We start from the raw sequence: 13,963 nt of genomic DNA on the forward strand, positions 1-13,963 counted from the left end.
CCATTGTATTACCTGCTCTCATACCCACTTCTCCAGGGCAAAGGCAGGCAGGCAGTGAGGATGAGCAAATCCAAGAGGAACTGTGTTTGTAATGCTGCACTTCTCGTGCCTCACAGATCTGTCTGGGAACCACCGTGCAAACACAGGCATCGTCCCAGATCCACAAGGCTGTGGCTTGGAGGTGAATTCTGCCAGAACACAAAATGTCCCTCAGACATTTTTGGATGTTCCGGGCCCAGGTCAGAAGCATTTGAGACCCTGGCAGGCAGCTGGAAACAGCTGTGATTTTGGGTTTGAACCATGAATGATTTACCAACCTTGCAGGAAGAACAAGAAGTCACAAAAGTTTAGATATTAGAGTAGAAGTAGTTACAAAATAGAGGGAAGAATTTTTGAGTGCTGTACAGGGGGGTTTTGGTTTTGTACATGGGGGTCAGAAGTTTTAAGATGGAGGGATTTGGGCCTGCCCTGTCCTCCCTCTTTCTTCTTCCTTACCTCCATGTTCTTGGTGATGTTGGCACTCACAGATTGGTTTAGAGTAGAAAGGCACCATTTAATATAGGTAATAGGCATTGGGGAAAAACTGTAACCATGTAACACGTAATGTACCATATAAAAGAGAGCAGCAGCCCTGGGCAGGGAGAGAAGAAGCAGTCGGGAGTCAGAGAGGATGTCAGGGTGTGTGTGTGCCTCTGCCTGAGCTGTGAGCAAACCACAGCAGCCCCAGAAGAAAATCTTTTAGATAACTTGCAATAAACTGCCTTGGGACCAAACAACAGAGACTGCTGAGCCTTTCTTTGGAAGCATGGGTTGGAGGAGAGACTTTTCCACCACATGGAGCCACCCTGAACCAGGGTGAGCTCCAGCAGAATTCAACATGGTTCAACAGTGTAACAGCTGCTTTGTGAGCATTTTATATATTGTAAATCAAAGAAGCTTACTTCTCACACTCCTTAGTGCCCCAGCCCACAGACTAAGCAAGATTTTACCATATTGCTGCAAAAAGAAAAGGGAAGGCTCAGGAGCTCTTGTATTCTTGTTTCAAACTGCTGGATTTAACGTGGAGGAGCCAGTAAAAGTGCCAAGAGTTTGGCTGCATAGGCGTGCTCATGTTTAAACTGTGAAACATTTGCAAACATCTACTTAAAGGCAACATTAAAACAACAGACCTCTTTCGCTTTTGTGGCTTTGCTTACCAGCTACAGTCTGCCATATCAGAGTGTAAGCGTTGGGAGGAGACATCTGAAATTTAGCAGCTTTAAAAAAAAAAAAAAAAAAAAAAAACCAAAACCAAAAAAAACCCCAAACGTTTTTAATCAGCTTGGGAGCCCAGTGGATTTGTGAAATCGTTTGGGATTAACAGGCTATTGATTGCTAATAAAACAATATTTAGCTTTGTGTGATGAACAGCAATGGAAAAAGGTGTGGGCACCTTGTCAAACACGAGCCATTGAGGAGGGATGATGGGTTAAGTGTGGGGGTCTGAGTGGCAGCGTGGGTGCCCAGTCTTCAAGGAGAACTTGTCACTTGTTAGTGAGGCTGGTGAAAGGAAGGACGCCAGCGCCTGATGGCTGGGGTAGTATTGATGCAAGTTAGCTGACTAATCAGATTGAAAAAGTCCCATGGTATTTATGTCACTTTAATTTTCATCAAACAATTGGAGACGACAGCACTCTATTAAGAAGAGGTTGATCCAGAACTAAAGCTAAATAAATTAGGGTCTCAGTTAAATCAAATTATCCCTCTGCTGGCCTTGGATTAACCAAGGGAGACAGCGTCAGTCTAGGCACTTTTCATTGGCTGGTTTATTTTTTTTTTTTTTAAAGAAGTTGGTACAAAGAATGGGAGATTTAACACACAGCTACTACTCATAATACCTCAAATAAGCACCTTTTAAAGAAGCGGGAATTAATATTTATCAGGAAAATTTGCAGTTTTACTGAAGGCTATTTCCATTTTTATGTTAGGAGGGTTTTTTCAGTGAAACAAACTGAAAATGGGGCTAAAATTTGTCAACAAAAATCTAGACCAAGACAACCTGAAACAAGCTGGCACAGAAATCAAAACACTAGCCTAATGCTACCTAATGATTTCTTGTTGGACTCATAATATTTTAGTTTACCTGCTCTAAAAATGCTTTGATTGCACATTTACATTGTTTATTTACACATAATATTGTTTATTTACATTTTTCGTGCAGGGTAAGAAATTCTTTTTCCTCTTTCCTACATTCTTTACTCCTCTGGGTTTAAAAATCTTTGATTGTCTCTGAGAAAATAATTTTCCCAAGCTGCCTTATATTTTCTTCTGCAAAGTTTTCACTAGAAGTTTACAGCAAGAGCTGTCTTTTCGAGAGTAATAACATGAAAAAAAAATCCTGTGTTTATAGTTCCTCTACAAAGATTTAACTGAACTGTTGCAATAAATCTTTCAAGATCCCGAACTCTTGAAATATTCCAAATCTATGTGTTGTCATAATCATGGAAAAGTAATTCTGATTTTCTAGACACAGAAATTAAAGTAAAATCCTTTGCTGGAAGCTATGAACTGAATTCATCCCAGCTCACCACAAAACTTTTTTTTTAAATGCAAACATTTAAATGTAAATAAATGTAAATAAAACACCTCCTTCCATCTTCCATCTTTGTTGCAAAATTAAAAATAATTTTTGTGAGAAAAGCAGGGTAAATGGATGTAGTATTATGCCTGAGTCTGCTTTCTGATTGCTTCTTTCTCTGACTTCTAATTGGTTTTTGCTGCCCATGATCATCAATGTTGTTCCTCATTCTTCTGAGGCAACCACAACTTAGGGAAAGTGAAGCTGAACAAATAAATACTCGTATTTTTGTTACATCTGTCAAAATGGAGGTAATGGGATCAGCTGTGATCTAGTGCACACTCAGGTAAATAATTTTCACTGCATGTGTAATAGACCTGAGCAGTATGACTGGCTTCTGTTAGTCCCTATTCTCCCATAATCTACAAAAATTTCACAGTCTTCCTCTGCTTGCATTTCATTTCTGTTCTTATTAAGCCCTTGGAAATGCAGGCATTAAGCACCTGGTTCCTTACATAGCTATGTACATATATCCTAATGCTCCTTTCATTTAGGATTTCTAAATTTCCAGCTCAAACAATTTGATCCTTTCTTTTTTCTTGCAATTTCAAGCTTCTATTCTTTGGTCAGCTCTGGTGGACATAACCTTGCAGATGTTTATCCCTGCACAAGAAGGGTTTGTTTGGTTTTTTTTTTTTTACCCAGGTAACTCATCTGCTTAATTCCTTCCAAAGCTTGCTAAATGCCTGACATCCACTCTTGTGATACTAAGCATCTTGCAGGTACTATAAAAAAAGTTAAGGACCAAATAGTTGCTTTTGGGGGGTTGTTTTCAATGCACAGCCCTCACAGTTCTGCTAGTTTGACCTGAAAGCTTATCAGAATGCCACCTGTCTTTGCTTGTTTTCTTACTGTGGGTGAATAAAGATCATGTATTTTCATGGTAAAGATGTGATCTAAGGTAAATGCTTAATTTTATTTCAAGCTGGGATAGAATATTTTTGGTAGTTTTTCTGCACAATCATTTACTCTAAGTTAAGGTATTTTTTCCCTGTAGAAAACAGACATTTTCCCTGCAGAAGCACAGGTATTATGAGACAGAAAAGTTGGAGATGCTAACAGCTGCTATCTCTGTGAACAATGGTTTATCCTCAACATGCTTATGAATTCTTTTATCTGCATTTACCCTTTGGACAGAAACAGTCAATGTAACCCTAAAGACCAGTGATTTTTTAAGTATCTCACTATTTTTGTAGCAATATATGTTTGGAGAGATCTCAGTGGATTCCAGTGACCTGTAGCATCTGAAAATATCCCATTTTCCTCAAGCTGCTCCACAATGCACATTTTATGGAGGCACTTCTGTAGAGGTATAAATGTGTGTGTGTAGCATACTGAATCCTACACTTTGTAATATAACCCTTGTTCCAGGGTGAATTTTTGTTAAAAAACTAAACAACAACAAATCCAAATCCCCCTAGTAAATAATACCCCTTCCCTGCCACTCACTCCCCCCCCAAAAAACCAAAATCTAAAACCCAACAACCCAAAACCTGCCCCTGTCCAGATAAAAGCTTTGTCTTGCAGCCCATACTTTCCTTTGGCAGCCTTTCCAGCCCCACTTCAGCTCCAGATCTAGGCTTACCCTCTCTCTCTCAATCTTAAGCCTAACCCTGGTTTTAGGGAGAGCCCTACAAACAGTGTGATGGGCTTTGCACAGATAAAAAAATGCCTCAGACATTTAGTATACTAAATATAGTCATCATTTTATGAAACTTTGAAACTGACTGAGCATTTAAATTCAGAATAGGAATTCTGTTCTGAATACTACTAACTTTTCCTTATGATAAGAATAAAAAATACCATTTGACTACAGTTCATTCCCTCTGCATACAAACTGGCAGTCACATTTTCTGATTTATACTTCATTTAACTCTTTCCAAGCTTTTATTATTTTAACAGATTCTAAATTCATCCTTTGGCTGCAAAGGCAATAAAGGGTTAAGAGCTCACTGTCGTTACTGATGTTTTACTTGCAGGGATACCATTCTGCAAAAGGTTTCTGCACCTTGCTCTGTTGCACCTAGGGCCTCTGGAACTGTGCTTTTCGTTGCTGTGTGATGTGGGGAAGTGACAGCTTCGTGGTCATCTCTACACATCTTAAGGGCTCAATGAAAAAGCCACTGTCTGCTCTATCTGCCTACAGAGCATTTCCATCACTGAATCACTAAAAATGCAACAAACTGGAGTTGGAGGACTGAATATAAGTGCATTTGCTTTTGGGAGTGCCGTTCTTGGCACTTACATGTAGCAAGCCATCTTTAGTATCCAAGGAGTGTAAAGCAAAATTTTGGACAGTTTGGAATTTCTGGATAGAAAATGTTTTTGAAAAAATGTCTTTAGTTTTGCGTTTCATGGTTGTGAGCTGTTGTCTGCTCTGCTGGTGACCTAGAGTGGTTAAAATTTAAAAAATACAACTCTGACTACACAACTAAGAAGTAACTTGTTTTGTTAATATGAATTTTTAAAAATCTGCTCTCTCTTTTTGTTTCTAATATATTTTGACTCAAGGTAAAGTCACAGCCATTTAATAATAATTTGTTAAAAATACTTTTTTTTTTTTAAACTTTTTTTTTTTTTTTTTTTTTTTTTGCTACACAATTTCTATTAGCATATTTCTTTGGTTTTGAATAATGAAAAGCATGGGGACCACAAAAAAAGTGATGCAGGTAGAGGATAAAGTTACACATGCTTGGAAATCCAGATGAAACAAAGCCCACAAGTGATATGTTGATACCATATTTTGTGCGTGAACACTCTCCAACAGTCTCCCCAGTGTTGTGTTTCCAGAACAGCAAAAAAGTTTGAAATGCAGTAAAAGAACCCAGCAAAAACCCCATATTTGAAGTTTCTTTGCCTTGGCCCAGATTATGAAATAGTAATCCATTACATTGTAAATCTTCCTGTACCATGCAAATCCCTTTACAAGGATTAGGAGATGGGAACAAAGATGATCATATTTCAGTAGGTACCAGTGCAAATTATATATTTCTGCTGCAGATTTCATACAGTCCTCACCCAACACACTACATACAGTGACCCAAACAAACAGGTGCTTTACATTTATTGAGAATCTTGATTCACAGCACAATAAAAAAGAACAGTTACAAGGCTGCGTGGCACATTCAGCCTGTGCTCTCTGAGGGGACTCAACAATAGCTGAGGGTGTACAATGGAGCAAAGACGATGCAATCAGTGACCCCTTGGCCCTTGGGGGTGGGAGGGGGTAGAGGAGAATTTCAGTAAAACACAAAGAAGCTGCTGTTTCTGCTTTCGCTGCAATCAGCCTGGGTGCTGCTGACAGAGCAGCGCCTGTTAAATCTAGTTCTGCTCCTGACCGCTTGGGCAAGAGTAGAGGGAAACTGCATTTTATCCTTCTGCATCACTTCTGTTTCTTTCAGGGATTCGGGTCCTACTTAGGGGACATGAAGTAGAAGCATCTGACTTGGCTAGATTTCCTCTGTACACTAAGGGAATGCAGCACTTTGCCAGCATTTTGCACTAATTCAAATTCATTGAGTAGTACTGAATTGCTATGCAGGAAAAAAAATTCCATGAGAAGCACTTAGTTCACACCACTAAGTAGTGTTTGCAAAATTGGTGGTATCTTCTCATACCTGCAGAAGTCTGAATAGATATGGGGTTTTTTAAAAGTACAGGACAAAATTTGTGAAGGAGTCTGACTTTGTAGCTCTTAGACCCTTCTTCAAATTTGGCATTCTGGTCTTATCTAAAACCAGTTTCCAAATGTAGGTTTTTCATGTCCCTCTGGATTTGCCCATAACTAAGCAAGCCTATCCTGTTTAATTAGTACCATACTTAAAAGTCTTTGTTAGCTTTTAGAGGTAGGAGGGTGAAAGGGAAAATTAAGGTATATGGACAGATATACAAGTACAGCTGAGAGATCAGGGACTGTAATCCAGACAAGTAAAATCAGACCTTCATGTTTCTTTCCTGAATTCTGTATCCCACTCTTTTTTTAATTTGTCACCAATCAATTCAAATCTCTTTGCTTTTATACTCAGCAAACACTACTGAATTTGCATTCTAAAAATGAGATGACAACCCTTGGTTACATCCCTCTACAAATGACCAAAAACTGCAAAGATGATAATAATGCTGATTGTTACTCTGTTGAGCAATGATTATAATGTATTAACAAACACTTGGTAGCTTACCTTACATTGAGAGATACATACTGAGTGCTCTTGCAGACTCAGCCTTTGTAAAATAAATATCAGAATCATAGAAATCTGAATTGGAAGGGATAATCAGGATGGAGTACAACTTCTGGTCCTGGGCAGAGCAACCCAAGATTCACACCATGTGTCTGAGAGCACTGTCCAAATCCTTCCTGATCTCTGCCAGGCTTGGTGCTGTGACCACTGCCCTGCACTGTTCCAGTGCCCAAGCACCCTGTAGATTAGCTTCTTATGAAAAACTAGATGGAAAGGGAGGAAACTATCACCATGTCTGAGCTGGTGAGCAGTGTGGCACAAGTGTAGCTGCTGAAAATCCAATACCTGGTACCTTTCAGATTTTAACTTCAGGCTAGCAGCTGTAGTTTGTTCCTGTGTTTGTACCTGGAGCAGCCAGGTAGTTTGATTTGGAAAAGGAACCCATTTGATGTGTGGTGTGACCACGCTGAGCACCAAAGCATAGTAAGTGGGGGAGTTTGGTAAATCAGCTTTTAAATATATGTTTGATCTCCCAAACCAAAGTGCCAATGCACAGTCCTGCAAGCTTCACTAACTTTTTAACCTACTCACAGATAACCAAAAGTACAAGATGTCATTTAAAAATGTGTGATGCCTAGGAAGGCACAGCTGACTAACAGCAGTGATGAGACACAGCAGATTTCTTAAATATGTTCTGTTAGGGAATAAACACTGAACAAACACCTGACTGAGCAGTTCTAGCAGGATGCAGAGCTTACCTCTGCTCCTGCCGTTATATAAGGTAGTCAGATTCCAGGTGAAATAGTAATTCCCTTATCTTTGGAAATATTTGTAGTAGCACTGATATGAACTCAGACACTTTGAGAGTAAAAATTGTAAAAATTCCAGCTTTGACATTTCCCCTAACACGTCTTGCTTAGGAGAACCATGGGAACCAGAACCCTTTGTTTCTAAAGAGATGTGTGCTACTGTCAGGCACAAAATACAGAGAAAATGAAGGAGCTTCAGTAACCCAACTAGAACATCAGGTGCTAACTGTGGTCTTCAAGTGACAAGCCTCATGCTTTGGTTTTCTATATAGTTTTTTAACCATTTGTTAGTTTCTGCATTTTAATGAGATCTCATTAAAGGACATTAGTTATAAAGGACACTAGGAAGAATTTCTTCATAGAAAGGGTGATTAGACATTAGAATGGGTTGTCCAAGGAGGTGGTGGAGCCACTCTCCCTAGAGGTGTTTAAGAAAAGACTGAATGTGGCACTTAGTGCCATGGTCTTGTTGCAAAATGTTGAATATGTAAAATTTCCTTTAAAAAGGATGTGCTATAACATTTGATCTTTGCACACTTTCAAGCCTAACCAACAAGAAGGGAGATCTAATTGGTGGGAGAACCACAAACAAGTTCTAAGGGATCCCCAGGTGTGAGAAATCAAATTACTTGTTGGTAGAATTACCTTGTTAAGGTTTAGGGCTGGAAATGCTTCAGTGATCTCAGACCTGGAGGGAGGTTAAAGCTTGGGAAGAAGGACATACCCCTGATAGTGAACACAAAGAATGCAGAATTTATGAGGCATAAGGACATATGGCAGAAACCCTAACCATGTTTGTTTTACATTGGGCCCTTCTGGGGGCTCCCCAAATGGGGGGAAAACCTCCTGTAACAGTTCTGTGCCAGGAAGAAGGAGACACATGGGACTTTTTTGATCTTCAGCTTATTGTTTATTGTTATCTAAAATTTTGCGTGCTGTCCATTACAGGCTCAGCGTGCTGGAAAAGCACTGCAAAATCTGCAAAATATCTCCAAAATGTACAGTTTCAAGGTCTTTTAAAGTGCTTTTATCCAATTAACTCTTAAAACGTACTTTATTTCTACTTATCTACCAATAACTCATCCCTTGACTGTCCACATAACCTCTGCACTGTGCTTTCCTTGACCAATCACTGTGTGCCACCAACACTGCAGAAAATGGAGTAGATGAAGAAGACAGAGGTTACACCCAAATTCCTCCATCTTGCTTCCTACCTACACCATACTAAAAATCCCAAAACCTAAATTTCTCACCCAAGTGACATACTATAGTACTCTCTATTATCTGTTTCACACTTTTGTAGACTCTAGTCTATCTCGAAGTCTTGGAAGTCCTCTCCATGAACGAAGGTTAAAGGCAGTGTTTCCCTGGGGGTCAGAACCCCTCAGAGCAGACAGAGAAATATTCCCTGTGCTGTGGATTCCCACAAACCCTCAAGATAATAAGGAAGAAGCTAATAAAGACAACTCAGCAACTGTGCTGCAAGCAGCTCCAGCCAGTTAAAGGTGAGTCCAGAGGGGGAAGATCATGGACTCACAGCAACCCGAGAAACCACCAACTCAAATAAAGACTGAGCACACAGCCTAACAACATGAGGAGGAGGAGAATCTTTAACCAACAGAAGACAGAATACTAATTATAAGAGACCTATCTAACTTGTAGTCCATGGACACTAATTCCTTTGCTGAAACGTGTAAATAGTGTATAACATACAGATAAAAGTTATGATGGTTTGTGTGCTTTATTTGTGGAATACCCCCCAGGCTTGTGCAACTCTGAAATAAATAATTGTTGTGAAAAATGCATATTGTATGGCTCTACACAGATATTTACTATATGCCTTATGCTATATTGATTAGTTGTGCTGTATTAACATTTTAATAGTATGGTAAATGTATTTTTGTAGTTAAAATGAAGCTTTAGTAGTTAAAATAGAAACTATGTATGTGGGGTTTTTTACTTGCTTCGAGATAACAGACACACAACACCTAAATCTTCCAGAGAAGAGGAATTTATGGTTTCCTTATCAGAAGAAGCTAATTTCTTCAGGCCGTGCTCAGACTGGAAGATGCCGTGGGGATTAAAAGAAGCAGCTGAAATATACCAGAGTTTGTTTTAAATAGAAATGTATGCATAACCATGAAGTATGTATGAATATGCAACAGTGTATGGTTTTTAAGGGTTATTCCTTTGTTCACAAAACATGGTTTTGGCAGCTTAGTGCCCAAAAAAACCCAGATGTCCGTAATTCTTTGCTTTTTATTGTCTTGTAATTGTCCTAACTCTAAATTTGTATTACTCTAATTGTATTACTATTTTTATAACCATGTTATTGTTATTATCAAACTTCTAAAAATTCTAAAAACAAGTGATTGGCATTTTTCACAACAGACATCTCTGGAGTGTGCATTATTAGCTTGTTGCACAGCGGGCAATGAACCCGAGTTCTGCGGGCAGTCTGGCTGACAGTGAAACAGGGATGAAAAATCAAACTCTATAATTTTAATAAAGATTTATAGGGAATGGTATGTTTATGTACAGTGCTGTGGATGCACGTCGGGGCTTATTGCCTTTTGATGGACATGCGTACTTTTGAAAACTCTCGATCCTTTTTTATTACCTTTACTAATTTCTATATGCATAGAATTTCACAATAGGTTAATGCATATTCATTTTGCTGATGTCACATTATATTTACAGCTAGCTACACTTGTACTTAGTTTTTGTCAGAAAGTACAGAAAGAACTCTTGGGTCACTCTGCCCTGTCTGTTTTAAGGTCTGAGGAGTCTTTCTTATCTCTTTAGTGTGGAAATTTGTATTCTTTCTCCTTAGCTGGGGTAGTTTTGCTAGGCCTATAGTCACTAGACTAAACAGCATATTTAGTATGCTTAAAGTGAAACATTTCACCTAAATTCATACGGATTTCTACCCTGTTAGATTTTCACTCCGTCCCAACAGGGCGGTGCTTGCTCGCAGGTGGGACTCGATGACCTCAGAGGATTCCCCAACCTCATCGCTCCGTGACTCGGCGGGTCTGTCACTCGCTAAACCTTCTTTAAAAACCGACATTTAAAAGCGCCTGCTGCCCCCTCTAACCCTCCCACGGCAGTGCGAGGCACCACGAGCCGGGCGGGGATCCCTGCTCCGCGCTGGAACGCGGGGCGCCCTCCCGTGAGGGGAGATGGCCGAGGGACGGCCCCGGTGTCCCTGTGTCCCTGTGTCCTTCTGTCCCTGTGTCCTTCTGTCCCGGTGTCCCTGTGTCCCTCTGTCCCTGTGTCCCGCTGTCCCGCTGTCCCTGTGTCCGTCAGTCCCGCAAGATGGCGCCGGCCCGGCCCCTCAGCGCGGCGGCGGCCGGAGGCTGCGCCAGGGGGCGCGCGCGGCCCCGCTCCGGCCCCGCCGCCGGAAGCGGCGCGCGCGGGGCGGCGGGACACGGAGCGTGAGGGCGAGATGCGGGACACGGAGCGTGAGGGCGAGATGCGGGACACGGAGCGTGAGGGCGAGATGCGGGACACGGAGCGTGAGGGCGAGATGCCCGAGCTGTCCGACGGCGAGGGCGCCTGGGACGACGAGGAAGAGGAGGAAGGCGCTGCCGTGGCCCAGCAGACCCACTGCCTCTTCTGCGACAGGTGAGGGGACGGGGCCCGCGGGAGGGAGATGGGGATCAATCCCGGCTTTGTAGCCTCGCTGTGCCGCGTGTTGATGGCATGCACGGCCTCTGTGCAGCGCGCGGTGTGTTGGATTCAAACCGGAGGAGGGAATAATGTGGTAACCCCCCTCCCTCGCGCTGAAGCAGCGTGGAGGTTTTTCTCCTTTTCTTTTATCATCTTTTCCCCATCGCCAGTATCGAAGTGAGAGTTTTTATTTCGATGCAGCCGATCAAACTGCCCCACCCACCTTGTGTTGGTGTGGTTTTTAGGTCTCCGGTTTAACGCAGGCTTTGCTGTCGGTATTTGGAAGTTAGCAGGACCTGCGGTTTTGTCAAACAAAATTTTTTGTGTTCGTTGGCTTTTGTTTCAAAATGTTTGACAAGCAAGGTAAAAGCTTTGTGAGGCATGTGAGCCTGGTCATCCTTTCTCAAAAGCAGGAAATGGGTTCTGACTTGCCTAGTAAGTCAGAACAGAGCATATAGGACTCATAAGTTAGGACTTAATGTGTCAATATTGCATATTTAATAGTTTGTTATTTACAGGTTGTTTAGTTCTGCTGAAGCAGTGTTCTCCCACTGCAAAACAGAGCATCAGTTTGATGTTCGTGATGTGATCCAGAAACATGGTAAGTTTTTTTCCTGATGTGTCATTTCCTTTTGTGTATGATTATCTCATTTAAAATAAGTTGCAAATATTCATTTGTTTCTAACTGATAGCCTGGTTCGCAGCTGAAGCTTCCAAGATTGAATAAGATGTGCTATTCTAGAAAAATGCTTATACATTTTCTTAATGTATAAAAAGCATGCCTCCTGTATGCTTTTTCTACCAGTACAGCTCTCAAAACTGTGACAAAAGTGAGACTGATCTTTGCTGGCTTGTGCTGATTCCTCACTGCCCACTTGATTGACCTGAACCAGACAGGACTGAGCTGAGATCTGCTGGGAGCGCTTGCCTGACCAGTGATGCTGTTTTTGGGCTCAGTATTTAGCAGAGCCCCGTGCCTTGTGTCCTTCAGGTGATCACAGGAAGGCTTAACCCCTCCCATGTCTGTTAAATTCTTTTTAGGGTTGGTTCTCACTTGAAGTTGTCATTATATATTATATATTGTAAGATCTAGGCTGGCCTGTTTTCTGTATAAAATCCAAGAAAAAGTATTTGGGGTTTATCTTTGCTGCTCCTGGGGAGAGAATACAGTTAAATTAGTACTACTATTGCCAAGGTGGCAATTTTAAATTAATATTGGTAGGTATTCTTGATGAGTAGCATCAGTTTACATTCTTCTAAGTAGAAAGCTAAGAATATGAACAGGGGAGCACAGCAGCCTAAAATGTCAGCCAGGAGAGTGTAGGAGAGAAGAATGGTTCTCCTGATGTACTTGCTTGCCAAATGAATGAAATCCCTGTCCATAGTTCCCATTTGGATGTGGTCCATTCTTAATTTGTGGCAAATGTATTTGCCCTGAGGGTGAAGATTTCCTGGGTTAGTCCTACAGAGAACAAAAACATAGCTGGCAAACTTAAGATAGGAAGAGTGCTCTAGATAGTGATGTACACCCAAGGGGAAGTTTGAAACAATTACCAATTGAACAGGTAATTAGTATTCACTTAACTGTAAAACGTGGTCTTTTCTGTAATACAAATGCTCTCCCTTTTTTTTTTTTCCACTCAGGACTCGATTTTTATGGATACATTAAACTAATAAACTTTGTCAGATTAAAGGTAGGTGTGCTACATACTACTTCTGTGTTCTGACTCTGGAGAATAGCGCTGTGCTTTCAGTCTGCCCATCTCTAATAATTGTGTGAGATTTCTGTATTGAAGTTTTAGAAAAAAAAATAATGGGAATTAAAGTAGCTGTTGATCTGTTTATCTAGATATGAGGCTGTTCTAAGTGTAAATATATTTAATTATAGTGACAGTTTGTTTTCAGAAGGGGTTATTGAGATTTGCATAAAGCCTGCATGCTGTGTAGTATCATCTTGTTTGAGTTTTCTTGGCCTCTGACTCTGCTGTCTCATTTCAGAAATGAGTTCACTTCTCAAGAACTGAAGTTTCTCAGTCCTTGCATGTGTGTTGTTGTAAAAGCCTTTCCTGAGGGTGTGAGCTGGCCAGGCCCCTACTTAGTAAGGACAATAGATGAACCCTTAAGTTATATAACTTAAAACTCTACTAAAATGATACCTGAGTCAGGAAAGCTAATGGCAATCTACAGTTTTAAGATAGGCCTTCATTACTTTGTGTGTCTTGTGACTTTGTTCCTTCATTATTCCCTAAAAGTTTAGGTTGAAACAAAATACCATCTTATCTCCCTGAGTAGTTTTTACTTCAGTCTTCAAGTCTTAACTCCTCAAGTAGTTATTTAATGCATGAGTGTATAGAGTAAACACAGAAACGCAAAACCTGACTTCTCTTTTCTTAACCAAGTATTAACTGGATGCAAACAGGAGAGACAATACAGCGTTTCTGAATTCTGTTCCTACAGCACTGTTCATGTAAGAACACCTGACAGGATTAGTATCTTGGATTTATTCATTAGCTAAACACCTGAGTGAACTTGGTTCCTGAGAGCAGTGCAATCCTGCAAGTATTCTTCAAGATCTGTCAATGTGCAGTGCATTATTGCTTGCACAGAATTCCTTGATCCTGGAGCTGCCTGGGCTTTCCCAGCCTTTGCTACAAAGCTCCTTCAATAATACTCTGCATATTTTACTG

At 40.8% G+C, this 13,963-nt stretch overlaps 1 protein-coding gene and 1 long non-coding RNA gene across 12 annotated transcripts in view; both read left to right on the forward strand.

Moving 5' to 3' along the window:
- LOC146767259 (uncharacterized) overlaps positions 1-9,994 on the forward strand; it is an 81,952-nt gene extending 71,958 nt beyond the window's left edge. For 4 of the 6 annotated variants that reach the window (XR_014955493.1, XR_014955491.1, XR_014955496.1 and 1 more), the window contains one exon: positions 117-9,994. This is a non-coding gene — a long non-coding RNA (uncharacterized LOC146767259). The remainder of the gene's footprint in view (positions 1-116) is intronic. The other 2 variants (XR_014955494.1, XR_014955495.1) reach the window with 2 other exon arrangements.
- A 1,029-nt stretch (positions 9,995-11,023) lies between these two features.
- Positions 11,024-13,963, forward strand: part of PRMT3 (protein arginine methyltransferase 3) — a 55,953-nt gene continuing 53,013 nt past the window's right edge. For all 6 annotated transcript variants that reach the window (XR_014955498.1, XM_085579869.1, XM_085579868.1 and 3 more), the window contains exons 1-3: positions 11,024-11,231; positions 11,795-11,877; positions 12,921-12,970. Coding sequence is in view for 5 of the 6 variants with exons in the window: in XM_085579869.1 (XP_085435995.1) it covers positions 11,053-11,231; positions 11,795-11,877; positions 12,921-12,970 (312 nt within the window). In the remaining variant the exon portion in view is untranslated. The remainder of the gene's footprint in view (positions 11,232-11,794; positions 11,878-12,920; positions 12,971-13,963) is intronic.

This window comes from Lonchura striata, chromosome 5, assembly GCF_050655825.1.
Source record: "Lonchura striata isolate lonStrDom1 chromosome 5, ASM5065582v1, whole genome shotgun sequence".
Lineage (NCBI taxonomy): Eukaryota > Metazoa > Chordata > Aves > Passeriformes > Estrildidae > Lonchura > Lonchura striata.